General features: G+C 41.0%; 1 protein-coding gene across 1 annotated transcript in view; it reads right to left on the minus strand.

Annotated features, from left to right (window-relative positions):
• LOC115867985 (palladin-like) overlaps window positions 1-27,703 on the minus strand; it is a 537,783-nt gene that overhangs the window by 255,516 nt on the left and 254,564 nt on the right. The window contains exons 3-8 of the mRNA XM_045286063.1: window positions 26,333-26,511; window positions 16,361-16,427; window positions 15,048-15,153; window positions 11,963-12,037; window positions 6,544-6,685; window positions 5,849-5,872 (exon numbers count right to left, since the gene is read on the minus strand). Coding sequence (XP_045141998.1) covers window positions 5,849-5,872; window positions 6,544-6,685; window positions 11,963-12,037; window positions 15,048-15,153; window positions 16,361-16,427; window positions 26,333-26,511 — 593 coding nt within the window. The remainder of the gene's footprint in view (window positions 1-5,848; window positions 5,873-6,543; window positions 6,686-11,962; window positions 12,038-15,047; window positions 15,154-16,360; window positions 16,428-26,332; window positions 26,512-27,703) is intronic.

Here is a 27,703-nt window from a genome sequence, read left to right on the forward strand (position 1 = left end):
TTCTAATTTCTAGGCTAGTGGTGATAACCCCATTTGGGAAGGGCCGCCTTTGTTATGTTGACCAATCAGGATTAGTGGGGGCTGTGTTGAGTCAATTTCTTTTCAGATAAAGTAAAACAAGCACGCAGAGCTGGGGAGGGGGGAGGTCAAGTCAAAGGAAGATTGCTCAGCAACAGACACCCAGGAGAGACCAGGTTCTTCCTTTCGCCAGAGTCGAACAAGGGATCACCTTCTTCTCGTCGGACTGGTACCCTGAATTTGGACGTCTAGCCTTCAAATTAAGGAGAAAATAAATGTCTGTCTGCTAAAGCCACCCACCTGTAGTCTTTCTGTGATAGCAGCACCTGATAACCAAGACCCATGCCACCAGCCAGTCCTAGACGTAACTGCATACCTCTGTGACTGCTCCCAGACAGCTGAGGAAGAGTCTAAATGTTAACAGCTGCCAAATGAGTCTTCTGTCTATCCCCTCCCCCTGACTCATCTTTGAACAACTCAGTCCGTGTAAAGTCAGAATGTCGAAGAAGCCCAGAGCAGGTAATATGACAAATGGATGTTGATCTTAAGTGACCCAGCTAGCTATTAATTCACAAAACAGTCTGAAAAGATTTGTGATGCAGGCTGACTTCTGTCTAGACAGAGAGGGGAGTGTAAAACACATTAGACAGAGACAACACAGTAGTGACAAGAAAAACCTGTTTCACATGCACATGCATGAGGACGGAATCTATTTCCTTCACTAGCTACATATCTAACCTCTAAAGGGACTGTACCTAGATCCTGGGGAGTTTCAATTTTGTTAGTGGAGCTTTAAAATCTCTTGCACAGGAATAAGAAAAGGAAGGTGAGTGAAGAAAGGAGGGGGAAAAAGACTCAAAACATGAAGGAGGGGAAAGAGGAGAGAACAAGGAAGCAGAGACAGGGAAGGAGGTAGGTGGAGAGAAAGGGAAGGAGGAGGAGGAAGAGTGGGAGGAAGAAGGAAGCCACCCAGGTAGTCAGCAGGAGAGGCAAGAGCAAGAGTGAACAAGGCAGAGGAAGGCAAGAGGGCAATACAATCTGAATGCTTAAAAGTTTCCTGAATGCCAAAGGCTATTTATGTTAGCATTTGGGAAATATCACTGACTTGGTCTCATAAAATTTATCTCTTGCCAAAATGCCTCGCAGTCACGTCCGCTTTTCTCTTTTTCACATGGTAATGACTACGATACAGCTCGTAGGGAGCCAGTTCAGCCATCTCTTCTCTATGGTTCAATTCGGCAGAGAATCCCTAACAACTTGAAAAATGGTTCAGTGGTCCATTAGATAATTAGATACAAGTCAATCAGATCATTTAAGGGAAATTAATTGGAGTCCAGCATATTTTCCCCGCTGACATAGCAACTTCCAGGTCAATATAAGGAAAATGGGGACTAGGAGAAGAATCATGTCTACTTCTATTTTGTTTGTTTGTTTAAATACAGATATGTTTTACAATTTACTTTTTCCTAAGGTTTTTTTAAAAAACAATGGCTCACATAAGCAGTCACTTATGGAGACATTCATGCGTTTAAAAGTTTTTTATTTTAAAAATATGACCATGCATTGTATTTAACCCTTTGTGCCAATTGCCATATTCTGGAGCAGAGCATTTAATGCTGTACTATAAAAGAGAAAGCAGGAAATCTAGTGCTGTCATGGTAACTATAATTGTAGAAATATCATCGGAGGTCAGGGAAAGCTAGTTGTGCTGTTTTCTATACCACCAGATTATATGTGTCCCCCTCCCTTCTATTAACTGATTTGTTGAAATATTTTCTTCTGCCAAGAAATCCTTGTTTTCAGCAAATGCTATTATTGTACTTGGAAAAGGGGCATCTGTTTTTTAAAATGCTTTCAGATCTAACTAAGAGGGAAAACTAAAGTAAAAAAAGGAAGAAAGAGAGAAACGCAAGTCCTCTTATACATGCTTAGGGTTAGGGTTTAGGAGCAAGGTTTTCCATGTCTTGCTCGTTTCTTGATGACTTCGGCCTCTTAAACCAAAAGGCATTTCAGCAAATTCTGTTGTTGCATGGGGCTAGGGGTTAACAAGTTGATTGGGACTCTTGGTGGCCCGATGTAACTGAGTAGAACTGCCCCTGGGGACATTTTGGTTGTTATCTTTATGGAGGTAAATTTAAAGACCTTTTTCCCTACGATGCTGCTAAAGAGGGGTTATGCATTGGGCTTCAACATCAAGGTCAGCTGTTTGAAACCACCAGTGGCTCCAAGGGAGAAAGTTGAGGCTTTCTACTTACAAAGTAGAAACCCACAGGGACAGTTCGACCCTGCCTTAGAGAGCAGGCACGAGTCAGAATTGACCAGATGGTTGTTTGTTCTTGTTTGGCTAAACTCAAACCAAATTCACTGCCATTGTGTCAATCCTGGCCACCTACCTCCAAAAGAATCAGAGCCATTGTAAACCCTATGGGGTGACCCACACGGGGGCATCAAGAGTCAGACCAGCTGAGTGGCCCATGGAAGAGAGGGTAGAACTGCCCCTGCTGGTGGATGCTAACTGCTGCCTGCCACTTACCAGTCCAATAAACCAAACTCAAACTTGCTGCCATTGAATCCAGGCAGACTCATGGTGATCGCCTGTGAGATTCTGAGACTGTACCTCTTTATGGGAGTATAAAGCCCAGCTTTTCTCCCATGGGGCTGTGGTGATTTCGAACTGCTGACCATGTGCATGACAGCCTAACACACAACCACTACACCGCCAGGGCCCCCCAAAGCATTCCTCAATATGCTTCTAGGGCTGGGGCTGCTCTGTGGGTTCAAGGTGGTAATCTATTGATTAGTTAGCAGCTGAATGCTTAAACATGGTGCAAATTATTTGTGTGTGCGTGTGAAAATATATAAGACAAATTTTATTAAAGTGCTCACAATAAAAAATATATGCAAGATGCAAAACAGCAACTCATAAATGAAACCTGAGAGGGACCTGTGGTGGAAAGGTAGAAGTCGAGGGTGTGGAAGACAGCTGACTTGTCATCCCTCCTCTGCCAACCAGCGTTCTTCCTCCCTACTTGGTGTTCGCAGGGCTCAGTGTTCAAACATGTGTGTCCTGTGATGCTTTTGAACCATGGTTTGAATCCTCACATAATGGTTGGTTTATGACTTTCAAACCCAAGTCACAAGACTTTTAGTAAATCACTGTTACTCATGCAGATGACGACAACAGCCCGAGAATATGATGACAAAAGAGTGACAGGAATTTGCTCAGAATCCAAAACCTCAAAAGCAAACTCAATCCATCCAAGGAGCAACACTCTTAGAGTTTTTGGCCAAACTTTCAATTGTATTTGTATACAAAGCATCAAAAGACAGAAATTGCTTTATAGATTTCTCTTCATAGAATACAGATTTCTGCTGATAAAAGAGGCATTTTTAACCCTATTTTTGTGGGTAGTGATAACGTGTTGGAGCATTAAGTGCCAGGTCAGCAGTTGATAACCACCTCAGCGGGCGAGAGATGAGGCTTTCTACTCCCAGTTACAGTGATGGAAACCCTCAGGGGCAGTCCTACCCTGTCCTCTAGGGCTGCCATCAGGGGGAGTCAACTCGATGGCAGCCAGGTTGATTTGGATTTTGTACTAATTGCCACTCAGTTGGTGCTGACTCCGGCTGTCTCCATATGTGTCTCGGTGGAACTGGACTCCGTAGGGTTTACAACGGCTCTGATCTTTTTGGAAGTAGGTGACCAGGTCTTTCTGCTGAGGCGTCAGCGAGTGAATCTGACAACTAATCTTTTGATTAGTAGATGAGAGCTAAACGGTTAGCTATAGCCAAGAACTCTGCCAATCTGTACGTTTTTAAAAAATAGTAAATGCAGAAATGTACTCTACTTCCCTACAGAGTTTCCATATTAGGTCACCCAACACAGTCAGCTCCAGAAGTTGCCTGTACCAGGGAGCTGTCATAATGCGATTTCATGCAAAGAAGTATCGCAGACAAAATATGAAGCTCTGTGTTCCCACAGTCTGGAAGGCCCCAGTGTTTGATGTGGTGACTAACACACGAAGGGAGGTGACATGCTCCAGTTGTAACTCAGGACAAGAGAGCACCAGATCAATTCCACTGGTTTCCCAAGAGATGACTCAGCATCCCCGAAACTCTAGATAGGAATCAAATCCCAGTCTGTTTGCAAAGACCCGGCACTCAGATGTCAGAGACTCGGGAACTGACTGCAGTGATCTGGCCTGTCATCATCCGCAACCACCTTCAAGTCCCCAAAGCAGGAACAGAGGAAGGCTGGGGCTCCTATGGGGTGGGAGGCTTGATGTTGAAGGGAAGACGCAGGCAGCAGGAGCAGGAGCATAGCTTGTTTGTCTCCCCTTTGGTCAAGAAATAAACAAAACTGGTGGCTTTGCTAGTGAGAAATTAAAAAAATAAATTTTAAAAAAGGTGGTTTCTAGGAGGACATCTTATGAAATGCCTAGAATTCTTCCTCTTTGGGAACACTGCTCTGGACCATGAAGAATAATACACATACAAGGCATCTGAAGCCGGAGGACAGATGGACCCGCACTTCTGGATAACATAGCAGTCTGGTGAGGTCAAATGACCTGGTCATTAGGAGAGAAGCTGGCACAGGAGGCCTCTCTTCATGGTTGCAGCAGTAAAAGTCTCAGGCTCAGGGCACACAAACGAGACATGCCTGGGAGTCGATTCTGCTGCTATCTTGGGGGCTGCTCTCCATTGAAACACATTTTGACGTTGAGACTCACATTATTATTGGGTTTGCTTGGGTTTGTAGAAACATGCAATGGGGTTTTCTTTCCTACTGGAATCTTTTCATCATTGGGTTAGCTTGTTTTCTGAGTATAATAGAGCATATATTAAAAAGTCTTAAGTCTCTAAGCAGGACTTCTTTGTATGAATGAACTTAATGTTTTGTTAATAAAGTATTTGATGTAAAAAGCAGTGTACAGGCCCCATGAAAAATAAGACATTGTCTTTAAAGGGGTTTCATGTTTCCAGGGAACTGTAAAAAACATTTTTCAGTTTATTGCTTTAAAACAGGCACAAAGAAAGCCCACATGGAAGAAGCACACCAGCCTGTGCGATCATGAGGTGTCGAAGGGATCAGGTAGCAGGCATCATCAGAACAAAAACTCTTACCATAGTGAATGAGTGCAGAGTAGAGACCCAAAACCCATGAATAGGCCACTGGAGATCCCCTTGCAGAGGGGACTGGGGAGGAGACGAGCCAGACAGGGTGCGATGTAGCAACGATGAAAAATACAACTTTCCTCTAGTTCCTAAATGCTTCTTCCCCCGCCCACTATCATGATCCGAATTCTACCTTGCAAGTCTGGCTAGACCAGAGGGTGTACACTGGTACAGATAGGAACTGGAAACACAGGGAATCCAGGATGGATGATCCCTTCAGGACCAGTGGTGTGAGTGGCGATACTGGGAGCGTAGGGAGAGGGTGGGTTGGAAAGGGGGAACCGATTACAAGGATCTATAGGTGACCTCCTCCCTCACAACAGAAAAGTGGGTGAAGGGAGACATTGGACAGGGCAAGATATGACAAAATAATAATTTATAAATTATCATGGGTTCATGAAGGAGGGGGGAGTGAGGAGGGAGGGGGGGAAATGAGGACCTGATGCCAGGGGCTTAAGTGGAGAGCAAATGTTTTGAGAATGATGAGGGCAATGAATGTACAAATGTGCTTTACACAATTGCTGTATGTATGGATTTGATAAGAGTTGTATGAGCCCTTAATAAAACAATTAAAACAACAACAACAACAAAAACAGGCCCAAAGAATGATTGAAACCCAGAAGATAAACAACAACAAAAAAAGACAGGTTCTTACCTGGCTCAGCAGTAGATCTAGGTTCTGTTTGGCACACGGTAAAGAAAGAGAAAGAGATCACAACAGCATTAGATTAGATGACATTAATGATACACCTAACTCTGCTTTTCTCTAATCTTGCCAAGGACATGTCTATGTGCTACAAACTTCACAATGCAAAAGAGATAGGTAAAGTGATCATTAAAAGCCAAACCCAAACAAATGAGCACAGCGGCTGTTGAAAGATGCTACCACACGGGTGACCCGCTCAGCAAGGGAGCTGCTTCCCAGGGTTTTCAAAGCTGTGGCCTTTGTATGAAATGCCTCTGACTGGGTTCGAACCACCAGTCTCTGGGTTAGTAGTTGGGCACATAATTAAGGATTCCTCAGGTGAAAGTAGGTGAATGCATCTTTCTTTTACGTAGAAACTCATATTCTAGTAACACTGCAAACCAACAAAAGGTTGTGAACTCCTACAATTATTTGCAAAACTCCGAGGAAAAGTGTATATGTGCATAAAAATATGTAACTTTTATTGTAGCTTCTAACAAGGCCATAAACCATGGCAACTGCTACAATCTACTGTGCCTCGGTGTTGCAGGTCTGGTCCCTCTTTGAAAGTACAAATCCATTTCATAGGAATAGCTCAGCGCTTCTTGGTTTTCCTGAAGACAGATGAAAAGGGTGGGCTTTAGGGAGTGGGCACCACGTCTTACTTTTCTGTAGAATCCGGAAATCTGGAGAGTCTTGGATTTCGTTGCCTTGCCGGAACCACGTGACCTGCAGCGGGCGTGCTCCTCGGACCCTGCACTCGAGGACCACCACCTGGCCTTCGGATGCAGCTGTGTTTTGCAGTTCCTGAAATCCAAGGGAAGCACTCGCCATCAGACTTTTGTGCCTTCTTAAACTAGTCCAGAAGGCAGAATAAACACGCCGCGCTTTCGGGATGGCAGTGGAAGCCCAAAAGCCGTTTGCAGGGTCTCCACATGGATTCAGCCTCAGGTGAGTCTCTTCTTGACCACAGATCATGAAGGCGAATAGCCTTGCTATCAAACCGGGTGCATTGGAAAGCGGATTATTACAGGTATAATGAGGTTAAAATTTAACACTTTATCATTAATATCCCTTTGACTCATTTTAAATTTGGTCTGATTTTTAATATTTTCTGTTTTCTTTTCAATTGAAGTTTTTCTTTGTTTTGCTATTATTGTTTTGGGTTGGTTTTTTGTTTTGTTTTTTTTGTATGTTTTCCTGTATGTGAAATCCAAGATAGGGAATTCTATAAAGACAGTAACTGGATTAATATTTTCTTAGGGCTCTGGTAAGAAAGGCTGGGGGAGGGGAATGAGGAACTAAATGACAATGAATACAAGAAAGAATAAAATGTTCTAAAATTGTAGTAATGATTTTACAACTCTCATTTAATATGACTAAATTATTGAATTATATGATATGTGAATTATGTATCAATGAAATGGATTTTAAAAAATTTTAAAACAATCCCGAGTCTTAAAAAAATACAAAACTTGCATCAAAAAATAATTACCACTAATTGAGGTAGGGCTAAACACTTCTAATCCACTGATCATTTAGTTTTTAAGTTGTTATTATGATGATGATCAGATTTCCACCATCTCCACGTAATGAAATCAGCCAGGCTTACCATAAGCAAGTCCTGTGAGAATTCTAAAAATGTTCTGCAAATCTGCACTGACCTCCCTTTTCATGTATGAAATTCTGTTGTAACAGCTAGTGCTGTTTTTTTTATCTATATTTACAAGTAAGCTGATGGAATGAAAACTTCTTCAAACAATTACACCCCAAATGGATGTCGTGTCCCAGAAAAACCTAGATATGAAGAGAAAAAGTCATGCATTTCATGTCAAATGCTCCCATACCACCTCTGCCCAGGTTTACTGGTGTACTGAGCAGAGGCCTTTCTCAATTGGTTTTGAGGTTCTGCATGTCGCTCTGAATGGTCTTCACTCCCTCCTTCCTTGCTGGATGCCTCTGATCTGAGTCCACCAACTCCACATCAATACCTTTTTATACTCTAACAGGTGAGAAATTATTTTGCCTTGAGAGATGCAAAGAGGTAAAACTTTTAAACTTGTTATTAAGTATCACACCATTACCAATAGCTCCCGGACATAGAGCCAGGCCTACGTAAGGTTTTTGAGTGTTAAGCCTCTGAGCACGGAGGACTGGATCGCGTCTAGGGCAGGGTGCTGCTGGGAGGTGCCATCGAGTCCGTTCCCTCTCATGGCGATCCTACGTACAACAGAACAAAACTCGGCCTGGCCTGCGCCGTTCTCACAATGGAGTCAGGCTTGAACCATTGCTGCAGCCACTGTGTCAAGTCATCTTATCAGGTAGGGCCTCCTAAAATAACCCCAGCATGGAAAAGTAACTTAGCAGTGCATACAGCAAGAGAGATATCACATTAAGAAATGTTTCGTTTGTTCGATAACCACGAGGAGACAAATGATGTCCTGGAAAAGCACACCATGCGGCACAGGGTCTGTAATGAATATGCCAAGGCCCTGTGCACATCCCAAGTCTGCGATGTTGCAGGAGAACTGTTAATGTGAAGTTGGAGAAGGCATTTGGTAAGAATTTTATGTTAAAAGAAATGCTTTAAGTAAAAAAATTAAGATTGTGTACTTTTCCTGTTGAAATTGCGTTCTGTCCTCTTCTTTATCTTCTTCTGCTTTTTTAATATGGGAAACCTTTTATTTAAACCCCCCTGCCCCACTTTGAGGTTGGTTCCAGAGAAAAAGCTAATTTATCAGCAAGCAGCAGGTAAGTGTCAGTCATGGGGTCAAGTTTATGTGGCTTAATCTACTAGCAGCCCCCAGGCTTGCCCAGGAAGCCACCAGTAGACGGACAGGACTTTCATATTCGAGCTTTCAGGCAATAAAGGAGCCCTTGATTTATTCCGACAGTCATGCATTTGTTCAAAGTTGGAAAGCCAGAGATGTAGGAAATCAGTAGATGCCGAGGAATTTAAGCAGTCAAAACTCAGTGAGTCTGGGATTACAATTTGGCCTCTACAAGAGCAAACATTTTCGTCTTGGCAGAAGCCACGGCTAAACATGTACGCCACTCGGAAAATTCACCCAACATACTGAAGAGACAGAGAGCTAACTTTTAAAGGTTGAACCTGGCACTGTGGATCATCCACGCTGGGTAGGATCTGGGACTCCTTGGTGTTTTACTGTACATACGGGCATCTCTGGCATTCATCAAACCCATCTGACACCGTGGTTCTTTGAGGAGTCTTAACTATTTAGGAAGAAATGCCACACTGTATGTGCGTGTGATCGTACCACAGGTATGGCCAGTCTCTACAGTCTTACAGTCTGCCCCTATGTCTGCTCTCTCTCTGACCAGAAATGAGACCTGAGGGGTTTTCCACAGTAATGGAAAGAAGGAGATAGAGAAATACTAGCAAAGTCCACCTACCGGTCACTGCTACCAACATGCCTCAGAGAATGGTCAAAGAAGATGCTAAGGGCAACCAAGCTCAGGTTGAGTGTTGGCAGAGAAATGCAGGATTAGTCTTGAAACCTAGGCAGGTCTCTGCCTTCAGGAGGAATTTAAGCAGGGAGAGGAGCTGCCAAGAGGAAAAAAGAAAGAAGAAGGAGAAGGAAACCCTGAAGAGAAAGAAGAGAGGCCTCCGCATGGAATGGGGAGGGCCTGGGGGGGCCTCCTGGACATTGTTTTCATTTGAGACGGATTTTATTAGCCTTGATAAAAATGCAGAGTTTTGTTTTACTGCTTTAAAAAAACTATACTGTTAGCATATAGCACTGCTTCCTGGTTGTCTTCGGGGAACGAGGAGAAGTAGCGTGAGCAGAATGTCTGTCTCAGCAGTTGGACTGGAACGGGGGAAACCGGAGTTTGGAATCTAGTTTATGATGATTCCTCTATAGGCCCAGAAGGAATTCCCCAACGTTTATACACACAAGGCCTTTTTGGCAGAGAAGATCTATCTTTAGTGAGGAAAGCAAGAACTCATGCCTCTTCTCCTTGCCGGATCCCCCATTTGTATGGACTTTAGTTCCTTAAACCAAGAGGGTCTGGGCATCCCCAAATCACACATGTTGAGTAAGATACTTCAGGTAGTACAGAGTTCCTGGAAACAATATTACAAAGATATATGTGAGAAGCTCTTAAGTGACATACTAAATGGACATGGCCACCCATCCCATCAGTAAATATTTCGCATTAAAACCATCGGAGGCAGGCTTCATTGGCTGTTATAATGACTTGTGGTTCTTTTTTTTTTTCTAAATCATTTTACTGGGGGCTTATACAACTCTTATCACAATCCATCCATCCATCTATCCACTGTGTCAAGTACATTTGTACCTTTTTTTGCCATCATCATTCTCCAAACATTTTCATTCTATTTGAACCCTTGGTATCAGCTCCTCATTTCCCCCCTCCTCCCACTCCCACCCACCCTCCCTCCCGAAACCTTTATCATTTATAAATTATTATTATTTTTTCATATTTTGCACTGTCCCATGTCTCCCTTCACCCACTTTTCGGTTTTCCGTCCCCCAGGGAGGGGGTTATATGTAGATCATTGTGATCTGCTCCCCCTTCTCCCCCCACCTTCCCCTTCCCCTCAACTAGAGTTTGCTAGTCTTCTCATTTTGTGTGTATCCATTCACTTAGCTTCACAATTGTTGTCTCTTATTGTCATTTGTTGCCTCTGTCCTCCTGAAAATAACCTGCTTATGAAATTATTTTTATAAAGCTGAGTAGAGATTGGTTTAGGAGAAAATAAAAATCATCCCTAAAATCTCTTCTATACTGTCCTTCAAATCTCTTATTTATGCATTTGCTTTTCACATTTGTCTTTAGTTTTGTGAAAGTGTGAGATGCAATTTAGTTTTTGTTTTTTTTACGGCAGCAGAAGTATCCCTTGTCACCCCCGCCGATCTGCAATGCCCATTCTTTCTGGACTCCATCTTGAGTCACTTGCCCATTTGTCTTATTTTAGACTTGTACCTTTCTTAATAATTATACTGTTCAAAAAGTTTTGACATCACAGGGGACAAATCCCACTTCCTGCATAGCACTGCCTTATTTTTCCTGTGTCTAGAGTGTCCTAGCTATTCCTAGTCACTCATTCTTCCACACAACTTTAAATTCTCTATCAAGCCAATACAACCCAGCAATCTGTTAGACATTTGGCTGGATTTGTATTGAATTTATGGATTAATATGGGAAATGATGACTTCTTTGCAGTCTCCTAGTCCATAACATGGTATATGGCTCCATTTTGGGGGGTATAAATATTTTTCATGAAGTTTTTTAGATTGGACACTACTATATAAGGAAGACCAGAGAAGAAGTGATACATTTGACTTAAAATGTGCTGGTAAAAAAAAAAAAAGAAAGTACTATGGACCATTCAAAGTACAAGCAAATCTGTCCTGGACGAAGCTTAGCCAGATTCTCCTTAGAAAAGAGGAACGCCGAGACTTTGTTGTGCATGCTTAGGACATTTTCACAGGAGAAGCCAGTCCCTAGAAAATCAAATCATACTTGGCAAAGTAGAAGGACGTTGAAAAAGAGGAAGACATTTGATGAGTCGGATTGATAGAACGGCTGCAACAGTGGGCTCATAGAATAATTGTGAGGATGGCACAGAATTGGGCAGCATTTTGCTCTCCCAAAGACAAGGTTTTCTAATTTTCTCAAAAAGAACAGAGGAGGGGCAATGCTACATTTCTGAGCTGAGGACGTGACCAGTCAAATGTGTACCATTTAGCATGGCAATGCATATTACACTCACTTAGGACACATTGAAAATAAGTGTCTCTCTCTTTTTTTATTTCTGGAAAACTTGCTGTATTTCCCCAAGCAATTCCCTACACAACATCTTCTGCATTATTGGTTTCTGCCCATTTTGGCTCGCTCACTGCACTTCAAGCTCTGTCAGGTCACTGGCCTCCCAGGCTCTTCACAAGGTTACAGGCCCACCACAGAGAGAACAGGGATAAGAAGCGACTAACCTGTTCATTCTATTATTTCAAAAAATCATTTCATAAAGCCACATGTGAAAGAGATTTAAAAACCAAAAGCAAACCCAGGGAATGAGACCAGCAGATGTCCGACCTTTGTAAAAACGGGAGGAAAGTAGGCAGAAGTGCTTCCGTCCGGTCGGCAGAGATCTGAAGTTGGGCTGTGAACCTGCAGAAAGCAGAGACACATGGATCAAATTCTAAATATATAAATTGCTGAAAAGATAGACAAAAACACTCTGTCATTATTGTGATTGCTCCACTTGAATGAAAGTGTTACCATGCATCATCTTGCTGGTCAAACCTTACAGGACAGACAAGTTTCTACTTCCTCATCTCCCATCTGCTATTCTTCTTGTTCCAAAAGGATATTCAAGGTAAAAGTTCCCTGGGTCCTCAGGGATCCAGGAGCTCTTAAATGCTGTTACCAAATGGATTTCTGTGGGGGGGGCTCCCACGGGGATCTTGTAAAAAGGTTCACAGTCATTGTATTTGATTTTCAAATGCAGTTCAGATTCATTGTATATAAAATGTGAATTATTCATTGTATACAAAGGGGAGGATAAGTAAATGAACTAACATCTATCTACCTTACTTTAATTTGTATTCAATTGTGTGTGTGATATAGGGACTTCAAGGAAAGAGGATAAAAGGGAGATCTTTTTCCTCTTGACATTCAAAAAACAAAGACGTTGAAACACTTACTGAATGAAACTCAACTCTGGGAAACGGAGGTTCCAGTGCTAACTCCAGGTCAGCAGTTCCAAACCACCAACCACTCCATGGAGAAAGATGACACCTTCTACTTCTAAAGACTTACAGGCCTGGGAACCCACAGAGGTGGTTCGATTTTGTCCTAAAGCAGTGGTTCTCAACCTTCCTCATGCCACGACCCTTTCATACAGTGCCTCAAGTGGTGGTGACCCCCAACCATAACATTATTTTCGTTGCTACTTCATAACTGTAATTTTGCTACTGTTATGAATCGTAATGTAAATTTCTTATATGCAGGATGCATTTTCATTGTTACAAATTGAACATAATTAAAGCATAGTTGCGAATCACAAAAACAAGATGCAATTATATATTGTGAAATATTTATTTCTAATTACAAATCAATGAAATGTTGTCTCGAAGCATGGTGGAGCATGGGTAACAGTCTTCACAATGGGTACTTTTATGTGGGCGTATCTGCATTTGGGCGGAACCACCTGGAGACAGATAGAGGAGCGGTGTCTCAGTTTCTAAGACCATCGGAAATACGTTTTCCGATGGTCTTAAGTGACCCCTGTGAAAGGATTGCTGATCCCCAAAGGGGTCGCGACCCACAGGTTGAGAACTGCTGAACTAAAGGGTTGTGGCGAGTCAGAATCGACTCAAGGGCAGCGAGTGAACAGCCACCACTCTTTATTGGTTGCTTTTAGTGGGACATCATCTTGAGTCCCGTTGTAGAGATGTTAGCGTGGTGAGCATGGACCGTATTCCTTTTCCCTGTAGACGTGTGCACTGGATGTGACTTAGGTGGTCTGGATCTGTTGTCATGGTCTGCATATGGCCAAAGAATATAGAGGGCACTTTTTTTAGCCTTCACTTTGTGCTAGAAACTACTCTCAGAGTCAAGTAAAGACTGCCTCACGGAGTGCTTGTGACAGCCTTGTAGCTAGTAATGGCGTCTTCATCTCACAAGTTAAGAAAGTTGGCACAGAGCTGCCTCCAAATACTTGGAAGAGCTGGGATTCAAACCCAGACCATCCGGCTCCAGAACTCTGAGCGGGATGCCACAGTGCCTACATTTCTGAGCCCCTCATCCTTTCAGTAATAATCTTCTACCCACCATCCTGGCAATATTGACACCATTTAAAGTGCATGATTTACTTATGATGGTATTTATATATGTGGATACACAGGTCTCTTTCTGTACTTAGAACTCTCAAGTCCAAAAGCCAAACTCACTGCTACCATGTTGATTCTGACTCACAGTGACTTTTATACTGTACTTGAACATAATTTGCTATATTTAAGAAATGTTTCATTTGAAAATTTATATTTTCTGTTTCCCATACCTAGATTATAAACTATGTGAAAACAGGGTGGGTGACTTCCCCCTCCCCCTGCTTTGAAGTGGCTAGTACCATGCTAAACATTCAATAAATGCTCATCAAGTTTTACAGCCTAAACACCAAAGCTCCAGTGACGTCCTGTAATAAAAACATTTCTATAAATCCGCCTGTGGTTTAGAGGAAATTTCTGTGATACAATCTATCTCCAAGTAACTTACATGGGTTGATTCTTTTCAAGTTCATGAACCCAAATATCTTTTCTTTTCTGTACTCTGTTTGCATGTTCCACATATCACAGAGTATATATCACAGCCTATGATCCCTAAAGCACCTGTGAATGCTCACTAGATACTAAAGGCAGACAGAGGCACATCTATGATTCCAAGATAGACTCATTAGTTAGGAATGAGTGTAAAACTCAAGTGTGTGTGTGTTCGCCTGCGAGTGAACACCAGGGGAGCCTTCAATGACAGTTGTATTTAAATATACTCAGCATTGCACAAAAGCAAAGTAACAGGAAATAGTTCAATATTTTAAACTTAAAAGACTATGTTGTTGGCAAAGCAAACTCAATACAATTACTCTGTAGTTGTAGTAATGGTCTTTCTGAGATAAAGCAGTCTTACGATGAAATATGAGTAGAGGCAGATAAAAATGCTTGGTGGAATCAAGGAACTTGAATGTCTTTTCTGATTTATTATCTGATTAGTCCTTAATCGATGTGGTATGTGGGCTTTTCCTGCCTTTTCATTTATTTTAAATGAGCTAGTTAACTTAGATAAATGGAAGGGAGTACAAACATGAGGAATAATCAGATAGTCATAGCTAAAACAGATGCTCTCTTTTGAGGGTCCTCACTGGCGATTAGAAAACATTTGCAATGGAAATGCAGATGTGGGCTACATGGTGGCAAGGCTGTGCTTTGAAGATTATTTTTAGTCGATTAAAAGGGAGACGCTTATTTTACCTATCACTTTCTTTTACCCCAGTTCTTTTTTTCACTTAGAAAATATTTCAAGACAGCATAATAGTTAGAAGTAAAGATGTACGGTTGAAATTGAAAAAGACTGTCAGGGAGTTTGGCTCCTAGTGGAGAACTACTACGCAAGGCCTGCCTACCTGTTGAACAGGGACAGCCAAGGGCTGAATCACAGCGGTGGTCACGCCTGCCTTCGGAGATGATGATCCGATAGTTAAGGAAACAGAAGTTGTTTTCTTTTGAGTCCTGGAAGGAAGGAGGCACGTGATTATCTATAAATCTTTAAGTGGGATCATTCTTTGAAAACCTTTCTACAGAAACAGTTCAATTTCTTTCTGTCATGCCATCTCAACTGTATATGCTTCAGAAATGTAAGCCAATATAATATAGACCTCCAATAGCAGTCGTCAGTACATATACCTTATAAATATTTAACAAAACAAACATCTGGATAGAAGAAAATAGCAATGTATAACTCAGACACTGTCAAACTTGAAACTTGAAAATCTTGGGGGAAAAACCCAGTCCTTATTAGTAAATAAATGTTTGGAATCTTTAGGATTAGGGTCTTCCATTTGAGGCAGTTGTCTAGCTTCTGGCTCGCAACTATTCTTTCTCTTGGTTTCCAGTTTTGTAAGTTGTGAGTGTCTTGAAAATTTAGTGCTTAAAAGTTTGTGAGGAATAATGAGAGAATTGGGAAGGACTGGTGTCTAGGTCCGGCTTTGCCAAAAGTAGCTGGGTGTGTTATCTCAAGGGAGTCCTATAACCTCACTAAATGGGAGTTCGTTGTCAGAAATCAGAGGTGGCCCTATGTCTTTACGTCTTCATAAGGGATTCTTTGAAGCTCAATGGCTAGAATTGCTTTGTACACACTCATGTGATCAAAGAGATTTATAAGTTTTCTACCTTACACGTTTTGGTTTAAACCATAGTAAGAGAGTTTTCTGCAGATTTTAGTAGAGTTTGTATTTTTGAAAGATATATGAGATATTAATATTTTACTACTAATATATATGTCATGGAAGAAAGAGCAAATTATGTGTTTTTCTTGTACAAAGTCTAATTAGAAACAAATTTTACCCAGATGACAATGTATTTCTGGTCTAATTAGATTATTTCACTCTGTGTAAATAAATAGGTTCTAATTTGCATTTAGATAATGATTTAATTGATTCTTTTCTGAATCTAAATGATATTTGTATGTACTTCTAACCAGCTGATAGTTGTCTTTGAAACTAACATTGTAATTGGTTAAATTTTGGCACATCAGTGATGATACACAGACTTCAAAGTTCAAATTTAGAAGTTAGAGATTACGTTTCAACTTCAAATATTTTTTGATTGACATCAGTTGACCTTTTTCTTCAAAGCACCAACTTCATGGCTCCATACCCTAACAATGTGGCTGACACAGTCTGTAATAGCGATCAGTGATGGGAAAGTAGGGACTTACTGTGGCATAGCTCCTGGTTTTGATCGGAAAGCGACGCTTTCACTGTCAGAATCAGAAGAACTGGCACCTGGAAGAGCATTTAAAAAGGTAGTAAAGCTTCAACCTAAGTGGTAGCTATAATCATCTCAAAGAATAATGTTCTCATTTAAACACACACACACACACACAGTCTCAATTTGACCCAAATGCATATTGAAATAGAAAACCATTTTTACTTGGATGGTATTTTCAGCAAACCATTTTTAAAAAGCTGTCTTCAAAGCAATATGCTTATAATGCCAGATTTATCATTCCTTCTATTTTCTCTCACTTTGACCATCACCACTTACTTTTCAATGACTTATAAACTATTTGTGAAATATAGTTCAATGTGCGTGTGAGAAAAATAACACTCAAGGGTGTGCATTTGAACTTTTCTCCTGGTCTGGATTACTGTTTACATCACTCAAGGATGTCTATATTAAAGCAGATGCTTTCTGAGATTTCAATAAACGAGGGTGTGGTTTTAGCTTCCACTTGTAAATGAGAGTACTTCTGATTTTGGATCATGTCCTTCCAAATTCACTTACATCATCACTCTTCTAGACTTACAGGTTATTTTATCATATTTTTAAGGAGCTGTCATGGTGTTGTGGAATAAACACGGGGCTGTTAACTACAAGACTGGCAATTCAAATCCACCAGCAGCTCCACAGGAGAAAGACGAGGCTTGTCTGCCCCTGTAAAGATCTAGTCTCAGAAACCTGATTTAGGGCCATCCTGAGTCAGAAGCCACTTGATGGCTTTGGGTTTTACTTTTGTTTGATCATACTTTTAGATTCCTGTGTTGAGCAACAGTTTATGCTCAGACACTAAGCTATAGGTTGTAAATTCCAACTCGCCACACAGCGCCGCAGAAGCAGATCTGGGGATCTGCTTCATACGGATGATAGCCAAGAAGGTGCTCTAGAGGCGGTCCTCCTCTGTCACACAGGGCCACCAAGACGGGAGCAACGGGGCAGCAGTAGTTTGGGGCTTGGTGTATCAGATTTTTAATCAAGATGTAAACTGCACTCGGGTAGTATATTTTCTGTCCAGAAAATGAAATAGTATTTTAAAAATAACTGTAATGATTACAAGCAAATTCTTGGTATTTTTCTTAAGAGGTATGTTTAACTTCTTTAAAAAGCTCACTGCCATTGGATTGAGTCTGACGCATAGCAACCCTTTAGGACAGGGTGTAACTTCCCTGTGGGTTTCTGAGACTTCAACCTTTGCTTTCTCCTGTGGAGGGGTTGGTAGTTTTGAACTACTAACCTTGTGGTTAGCAGCCCAATGTGTAACCCACTACACCACCAGGGCTCGATATTTATTTTGGGTTATTTATATTATTTTTTAAAAATCCTTTATTATAAACTAGTTCAGGTAGTTTAGTAGTTTGAATAAAATGATAACCTCATTCCAGTGACTCAATTATAAGTCAGTTCTGATGAAGCTGAAATATTATTTAAATGAAGCTGACTACTTCACTTAAAAAAGTATTATTGTATTTGGGGGTTGAGATTTTACATACAAACACATATATATGCTGACATTAGCAAAGTCCACACTGTAACATTGTACATGTATTACATATTACTAACAATTAATATATACACCAAAAAACAACCGAAAAATCAATAGACAGTAGTAAATGGGGAATCATTGTAACTTGAATGTCATAAGCCAAGGACTACTTGTACTCATTTATAGGTAAATAATAAAATAACACAGAATTATGTGATATAACAGTAAAGATCAGGGAGTACCCCACACATATTCAGCACATGTATATATTTTTCTGAAAATGTTAATATATTAACATAGACATATTTATGTACATATTAATACAAATGGAAGCACACTAAGTGAAGTCTTTGCAATTATTTCTGCCTATCAATAAGGACTCGTGGTGGCAAGGTGGGTTATGCCTTGGGGTGCTAACTACGAAGTCAGCTGTTTGAAACTACCAGCTGTTTCTTGTGAGCAAAATGAAGCTCCTTCCATTCAGAAGTTTCTTGGGGGAAGGTGGAGAACTGATGATAATGGGTACAAGAGAGTAGCACGTATTCTAAAGTTGATGGTGAGATGATTGTACAACTCTTATTAATATGATTGAACTATTGAATTGTATGATATGTGGAACATATGCCAAGAAAACCATTTAAAATAATAATAATAATAAAACAAGAGTTACAGTTTTGGAAACCAACAGAGACAGTTCTACTCTGTCCTATAAGATTGCTATGTGCCCTTGAATGAACTAGTGAGCCTATCAATACATTGTGTACATATATATTTAATTCACTTAGTGTTTCTTCCTTTGATTGCACTGTAAAACCTTCTCAGTCTTTTATTGATGCTGAAACCATTATGTTTAGAAAACTCTACGGAAGCGTTTCCTGTATGAACTGCTCCCTAGTCATTTCTATAACTACCACCCTAGTGTAGGGTTTCTTCACTTTGCGCCTGGACAACCACAGTCGGGTTTTATCTCGTCTCCTACCTCCTTCCTCTGTATCTGTTTCTCTCTTATGTCATATTCAAATGTCACATTAATTTTCCTTTACTATATCTTATCTGCTAAAAGAGACATGAGCTTATGGATTTTATTCAGTGACTTAAGAACTTTGAAATGACCTCCAATGCCATTCATAATCAAGTTTATTATCTATCTCTGTCTTCCCAGCCTTCTTATACTTCCACATCATATAATCCTAGTGCACACTTATACATACATATGCACCTATTTACATGCATGTACACAAATATACACACACATGTATATATGCACATATATACATATATATGACAGGCATGATAAAACATAAGGAGAGATATCAATGCACAATTCATTCTTCAATCCTTCAACACATCTTTATTGAGTATGTATGATATGCTGGGCATTCTGGAAGATCAGGAAGAAAACAAATACAGAAAATCACACACACCCCTTCCCTTGTGGATTTTATGGACTTAAGAGCAGATGGGCAGTGGATAAGATAAAACAAATACAATATATTGGTGGGTACACTGGGGGCTGCACAGTAGGTGAGGGTCCTAGAGACTGATGGGGAAGCAATGTAAGTGTGTGGAATCTGGGGGTGTGCGGGGTGCCGTCCTTTATTTGAAGTAACTGGGAATGTGACCTTAAAGATTCAAAGGAGTTGTGGGCTTTCTCTTGGTCATTAAAAGTACTTGCATTTAGTCACATTACTAAAGAATCTACGAAAGTCTTGCAGTTTTCTACATTTTAAAACTATCCCAGTCATTTTTCTGTGCTCTCGTTTCTATACTCCTAGTCCTCTTGCGTCTTGAGAAATGCATGGGGTCAGGTAGGCGTTACCATATTTTAAGTACTATTATTTTACCTAATAATCCAGTAAACCCCAAACCAAACTCGCTGCCAACCAGTCGATGCTGACTCTTAGTGACCCTAGAGGACAAGGTAAAACTGCCCCACCCTCCCTTTGAGCTTCTAAGCTGTAACTTCATAGGAATAGAAAGCCTCATCCCTCTCCCGAGGAGTGGCTGGTGGTTTTGAACTGCTGAAGGTGAGGATGGCGGCCCAATGTGGAATGAGCACACCACTAGGGCTCACTAGTGTAGTAGGCATTTTATATCATATGATTATAATTACATAAAATAAGAAAGTAATATATTTAATTATAAATATTATACTGAGTAAATGCATTGTATATAATGGCATTATAATTCATCGATATCATACATAAAAGTGGGCGTGTCCACTTTACAGATAAGGATACTGAAGAACTAAGAGGCTAAGTACACCGAACTAGGAAGCAGTGAGGACAGTTTTACTCTCATGTTTTATGAAAGCATGATGTTCCTGCACACCATGTGAGCTCCATGTGCTGGCATTTCCATGTTCTTGAGTATACCGTGATCCCTGCTTTCTCCTAGAAAGCCTTTAGCTTCGGGTTGCCTGAATGAATGCAAGTAGGGAATGCAAAGCTTGTTGGAGGGCAGGGAGTGCACCACGAAGTTAGCAAAAACCACGCTGGTGGGGAAGTATCGGGAAGCTAGTCTGGAAGCATGGGGCATGGACTGGGATGCCAGGGCTACAATGTTTGGATTTTATCTTCCAGGCACTGAGGATGGTGACTTGGGAACATTAATTGCACAGGACTAAGTGAGGACATAGGGGGAAAATCCACCACAAAGCTAACTATAAACAATGAAAAACAGGTAGTAGACAAAGAGAAAGTTTAAAGTGTGGTAAAGTTGGGAAGGTTAAGCAGGAAAAGCATTGAGGAAAACCCAGTAGACTTGGTTAGCAGAAAGGCCAGGGTAGCCTGACAGGCCTTATTTTTTTGAAATCATAAAAGTGACTAGGGAAAGTATTATGCGAAGGGTATGCATCGGTCTTATGGAATTACCAAAGACATTTTCAAGGTGGCCAGAAATTAGGATGGGAAATAGTTATTTATTCTCTGATCCCAAATATTCAAATCATTAATAACAACAACCAACCAAAAAACCCCAAACCCACTGCCACTGAGTAGACTTTGACTCATCCTTAAAATTGTTGGGCCTTCAGAAATCCTATGGGAGCAGATCGTCTCAGCTCTTACTCACGGAGGGGCTGGTGGGTTTGAATCACCAGCCTTGCAGTTAGCAGCTCAACACTTACCCAACAGTGCCACCGGGAACATAAGCAGAATATTTTAAAAAATAATAAAACAAACTCTTATTATGATACTTCTAATAAAAAGCTAGTCTTGCTACTTTTGTTTGTTTGTTTATAACTGGTTTACAGAGAACAACAAAGGGCCACAAAGGTTTGCAATAATATGTTTGCTGGTGTTTACACACCTGTCCAACCCACACAAAATCTCAATGTCCCTTAGTGTTTCAGGTGTCATAGTAGCTGTTGCAGATGGGGACGGATGAAATCTCCCCATCTGTGCCAGCGAGTTCCCTTCCCTACCCGCAGGGCAATTCTTCCCGCCCTCCCTTCTGCCTCCCCATTTCAGTCATCTGCTTGGTACCTGCTGCTCAGGGAAAGTCACACGCATTCTGGGTTAGCATTTTTTTCCATATTGCCAACCCATCGTTTTCAGCTTTTGCTGTCAGTTCCAGTCTGAGAGAGGCACACATTCCGGCTTTCTCCAGGACTATGGCTACGTGCTTCTTTAACGTTTTCCTGCCTGAATGTTTACGCCTTGACATGGCCCACACACAGAGCCTAGGGATCAAATGCTGGGTAACTTTGCCTCCCTCTTTGAGGAATGAGGGCCAGTTCAAGGATCACAAAAATGAGCCCCTGCCTTGATTTTCAAAGCGGTCCCCTTTCCATTTTAAATATGCACTAAATTTAATACTTTAAAAAAGTTCCTTACATAATGAATATGCTCTTGTAGGAAAAAAAGGAAACAGACTATACACACACACAAAAAATTAAAGGACAAGTCATTTGAATGCTAGTTCCCAGATATCTTGAAGTCTATCTTTACAAAATGTAGCCCCTATGTACATGTATTAGTAAAGTATATATTTAAAGAACTGTGATGTTGTAGTACAAGTGTTTACTTACGTCTCTTTCATTTGACAGATTGTCAAATGCCTTACACATATTTACAGATATACATGTTCTTTATAATTTTCTAGTGGCTGCTGCCAATGCCTGTGTATGGATTTACTGTAATATCCTTATCCCATTATACTGAATATATGTATTCTCAAGTTTGTATTAATTTATATTACATCTCTTCAGAAAGCTGCATCAATTCTCAATGTGACATAACACCCATTCCTCAACCTCATGGAAACATCCTTCCACCATCTAGCACAAATTCATTTCCTTTCCCCTTGCAAACATGTTAGTCTCCATGTCATTCTCCTCCCTGCCTATGTGGCCATTCGAGAATTATTATTATCAACATAAACACATGCTCTGGTTAATGACCCCTGCAAGGTCAGCAATTCAAAACCACTGGTCACTCCAGGGGAGAAAGGCAAGGCTTCCACACCTGTAAAGATTTACTGCCAAAAACCCAGAGATAGTTCTACCCTGTTCTAGAGGGTTGCTGTAGGGAGGATCAACTCAATGCTGTAAGAAAGAGAGGCTGAAAACTAACAACAATAAAACTTTTCTTGATTCTGCTCTCCGCTCCACACACCCGTCAATCCCTCTGTGCGGAGGAAACAAGTCTTCCTCGAGTATCTATGACTTGCTTCATTATTTCACGCATTTTTTCCTCAGTACCTTTCACTTGATCTTTTCCATATTTTCCACCTTCTAAATAACCACTAAATCCAGTGGTTAGTGGTCTCCTCGCCCTCATTAGACTGGACAAGTCAGCAGAAGTGGGTAGGGCTGCCTTCCCTCTTCTGCCTGGAGCTCTTTCCACTTGCTTCCCATCATGCCACTCTCCATGCCTGGTTTCTCTCCTATCTCTTATTCTCCCACTTCTTATTCAACTTTGCTAGTGTCTCTTCTCCTGAGTACTTCCAAAGTGTGAAAATCTCAGGGTCAGACTTAGGTCCCATCCTTTGCTTCGTCTTCATTTCCTTAGGTGATCTGCCCCACGGTCTATCCAGTTTTATAGATTGATGACCATCTATATCTTGATGCTCCATAATCTATCTTTTTCCACCCTGAGTGCTAGTCTGTATTTATATGTTCAAATATTGACATGACACAATACTTGCCCATCTAAATAGCGGTTTACATTTTAGCATATTCCAAATGGGCTTTCTGATCTCTCTATCCTATCAGCCACCTTTATTTTCTTCACAGCACTGGAAGTATTGATGAGTGTGCTGGTTTCCTCTCTTTCTCCTGTTCTGAGTGTCAGTTCAGGGAGAGCAGAGGCTTGTCTTATTCGTGGATATGTCTGCAGTGTCTGAACCACTGCCTGTCTCACAGAAGCCACTCAATAAATATCTCATGAATGACTACAGAGTGCTCAATTACGTGCCCTAAAGCATGGTGTGTTCAGATCCTAAATCCTGTTACTAGATTAAGACAAGGATTATGGATATCTCACAGATATCAAATCCAGTTGCACTTTATTTGGAAGAAGACAGACTCGGGTCAGAAAGCATAGGCTAGAATACTTGAATTGTATGTCTATGTGTGCAATGCATGCATGTGCATGTGTGTGATCTATAGTTTGTATTGTTCCATTGACAACCTTTATAAAGTGTAATTGAGGCACAGTTGAATTACTTGGTATAGCTCTTCTATCCATAGATATCCATAGTTCTGGGTCTCACCAAATAACTGGGTGGGAGCATGCCAATAAGGCATATGGAGAAATTTGAATCGAGAATTAGTCAGTTTTACTATTCCTCTGGGAGAGTCATTTCAGACGCATAAAAAGGGAATCCTGTGATCATAATGAAAGGAAAGCCAAGAGCAGCGTACACCTGAGCTCCTTGTGTGCACAAGCAGAGTCTAGGAGACAGAGTGGTGGGCTTCCCAGCCCAGGGACTGAGGAAAGCTGAGTGTCCTTGTCAAGAGGCTGGCTTGCAGCGAGGGAGGCTTTTTGAGCATTTATCAGTCCTAAAGATGCTTCGTAAAACTTTCTCAAGCTGGGCAGAGGCCAAGGCGCCACATGACTGAGTTCAAGGACCAGAAAGAGATGTGCCTGTTGTACTCACACTGTCTGACTCATGTATCAAAACCATGTCCACAGACAGTGTATAGATTTAAACTCCTACAGACCCGATAATACAGAGCAGATTTGTTACAAGCAATTGCTAATGCTGTATATCTTTCCGGAAGCAGAGCATCACGTCTTTCTCCCACGAAGCTGCTGATTTGCTGAGTCGTTGGTTAGTTGCTCAGCATTCTAATCACTCTGCTACCAACATGTCCTCTGGATCACACGATGCTCCTAAGCAGTGTTGGCTGAACTGAGTTGATAACTGTGTTAGTCTGGGTACTTTAGAGAAACAAATCCACAGTAACTCATGTATAAGAGAAAGTTTTATATAAAGGTTAATTGTGCATCAAGAAAACATCCCAACCCAGTGCTGCCCAAGCCCACAAGTCCAACATTAACCCATTAACCCATATGTCCAACAGCAATCCACAAAGTCCTCCTCCATCTCACAAAACAGACGCTATGATGCCGACATCTGGAGGAAAGCTGAGTCAGTGAATGTGGAAGCATCTCAGTGCTGGCAGGGGTCTCCTGGCTGCTCCAGCACCCAGGGCTGCATCAGGGTAGGGCCATGTGGCTTCTGCTCATGGATGTCTTGCAGGAAGTGAGCCTTGTAAGCTGAAGAGGGAACTGGCTAAGGCAGCTGGACCCTGGTCCGACCATCGCAAACCAAGAGACCCGAGAGCTCAAAAGGCGAGGCTCACTGGGCCATTTATCCCTCTGCCCTTCAATTAACCCCACATGTGTTTATCGGCCAGGTTGGCACAATAAATTAACGACTTCAATAACCTACTACTTAAAATGAAGGCAATTTCATTTAACATCTAGTATCAATAAAGATTAATATCCTAGGCATTAGTGAGCTGAAATGGACTGGTAGTGGCCATTTTGAATCAGAAAATCACATGATGTGCTCTGCCAGGAATGACACAGGCAAGAGGAAAGGCACTGCAGTCCTCATCAGAAAGGACATGTCAGGGTCTAGTCTGAATTACAATGCTGTCTTTGGTAGGATTTCATCTACCTGTCTTCAAGGAAACCCATCCAAATTTATTATTCAAATGTATGCACCAACCACAAAAGCAAATGAGGAAAAACAAAGAACTCTACCAAAGACTTCAGTGTGCAATTGATCCAACATGCAATCAAGCTACATTAAGTATTGGCAACAGCTGGAAACCAAGAGGAAGGAGCAGTAGTTGGAAACCATGGTCTTGGTGACAGAAATGAAGCCGGAGGCCTCATGATAGCATTTTGAAAGAGGAATGACTTCTTCATTCCAAATACCTTTTCAACAACACAGATGGAAAGTTTACACATGGATTACTCTAGATGGTATACACAGAAATCAAATTGCCTACATCTGTGGGGACAGAAGTTGGAGAAGCTCAATGTTAGCAGCTAAAGCCAGGCTGGAGGCAGGCTGTGGAAGAGGCCACCCACTGCTCTTTGTGTGACTTTGAATGACCCCCTTTTACCACTCAAGTCTCAGTTTATTACTTGAAATATAGGAATATGAATTGTATGTCATAACCCAACGCCACTTAGTCAATTCCAACTAATAGAGACCGTGTAGAGAATTTCCAAGACTAAATCTCTCAGGAGCCGATAGCCTCAACTTTCTCCAGAGGTGTGTACTTAAAACAGTGTGGTATTTTAAATGATTGAGATTGAACAAAACGCACGAGTAATTTGTGTTTTGTATAATATCACTTTGATATCAAAACTTCTAATTCCCCAAAGGCTGAGGGTCTTGTCAAAAGTAGATTGGTAGAGCAACGGAAATATTCTGTGTTCTGTCTGCCCATCTTGAAGACAACAGAGACTTTTGAAATTACTCTCACTCCAGTGATTGCAAGTGTATGGTATATTTAGCATGAGCAGTCGAGTTTTCAGAAGAGAGTAAACACTTTAGATGTAGTCAAAATGTGAACCTTTAAAAAGAATCATTTCAAATCCTCATGAGTGATTTCCTAAAGCATTTATAGCTTAACTTCTGTTGACAGATATGACATTTTAGTTATGTTTCTGTTCTTTCTTTACTAAGGAAACATCAAAACAAAGAGGCTATTTCATGTTCTAAATAAATTCAATTTTGCTGAAATGTCTTAAATGAAAGAGAAAATGTTGATATTGGAGAAATTCAATGTGAGTTAAGTATCAGAACTTTCAATTTATGATTTTTTTTTCAGGAAGGATGAAGATTTAAGTTATAATCCCCGTTAGGCTGTTGGCATTGGAAGAGCATATTCAGAATAAAGTTTTCTGGCACTCAAATTCTTAGGACATTCATAAACCTTTCCTAGGACCCTCTGCTTACCTTCAATAAACACCTCAGCAGATGTTGTATCAGAGCCGCTGGGGTTCGTAGCCAGGCAGGTATAGCGGCCCGTGTCGTCCTCAAAGGCCTCTGCGATGGTCAAGGTATGGAGGCCCCCACCCTCACAGCGGATGTGGATGTCTGGGGTGCTGTGCAGTTCTTTCCCCTCAGAGAACCATCTGCAGCCACGTGGAGGCCAAGGGCAGGAGAGGAGGAAAAGAAATGGTGTTTAAAACAAAGCAGACATGGAAGACTGGATGCTATGTAATAAGATTCTTGTTTGCTTAAAAAAAAAGAACTATGCCAATGTTAACAGTGGAAGGCATACATTTTAGACGGTGAAATTAATGACTAGCCAGTCTCCCTAAGTTTTCTTTGTACACATCTTGTACGTTTTATGAACTCCAAAATAAGGGACCTTGTCAAACGTAGAAAGATAATCTCAGTTACAATGTAAAAGAAACAGAAATTCAAAGCGTCCGATGAAATACTTTAGAATGAATGCCTTATCCATTTATGACCCTTTTATATATTGTTCTTATCTACAGAAAAACAGAAAAGTAACCTAAACATTATGTTCAAAATATCTGATGTGTTAGGAAAACTTACCATTCATGTTTGAAGGGCATAGGCAGCAATATTTTTGTTGCCCCCAAGCTGTCTGATCAGCTGAGCAGCAACAGATATAATGCTTTCCACATTTCTGATGCTAACACAACTTTATAGCAGACCACAAGGCCTTGGAGACATTAGAGAGATGTAGCGGCTGTGTCGTAATTCACTCTTGCTGGTTAGCAATTTTCCTTTCCCAAACAACCAGGGCCTTGGAGTGGGAAGCCGCCAGCTGCCAGACTGATTTAACACAGGTTCTCTATCTCCATTGGTCCTCCATTCCCTCAGCACCTCAAATTCACAAGATTTGGTTGCCTTTACATTTTTCAGAAAGAAAGAAAAAGCAAAGCTACCCTGAAAACCTGCCAAGTGTGATTTATTTTTTTTTAATTTGTAGGAATGTGCCACTAACACAACTAAAAGGATTGAAGTCTTGGGGACAATGTTATCCATTTAGCTTTTAAGCAGCAGTTCAAGATTTATAGAGTCCAATCTCCATAAAATTGTTTGGATTTGGCTTCCTTTTGTGAAAATATGCCATTTAAGCTTGATTCCCTATTTCTGCATTTTAGGTATTTGTATATATTCATTTGAAAATAATTTTTAAAATATTTAAATCATTTTATTGGGAGCTTGTACAACTCTTATCACAATCCACACATACATCCATTGTATCAAGCACTTTTGTACATTTGTTGCCATCATTCTCAAAACATTTTCTTTCTACTTGAGCCCTTGATATCAGCTCTTCATTTTCCC

Source organism: Echinops telfairi, unplaced genomic scaffold, assembly GCF_000313985.2.
Source record: "Echinops telfairi isolate 266 unplaced genomic scaffold, ASM31398v2 ScPeMD7_5;HRSCAF=22, whole genome shotgun sequence".
Classification (NCBI taxonomy): Eukaryota; Metazoa; Chordata; class Mammalia; order Afrosoricida; family Tenrecidae; genus Echinops; species Echinops telfairi.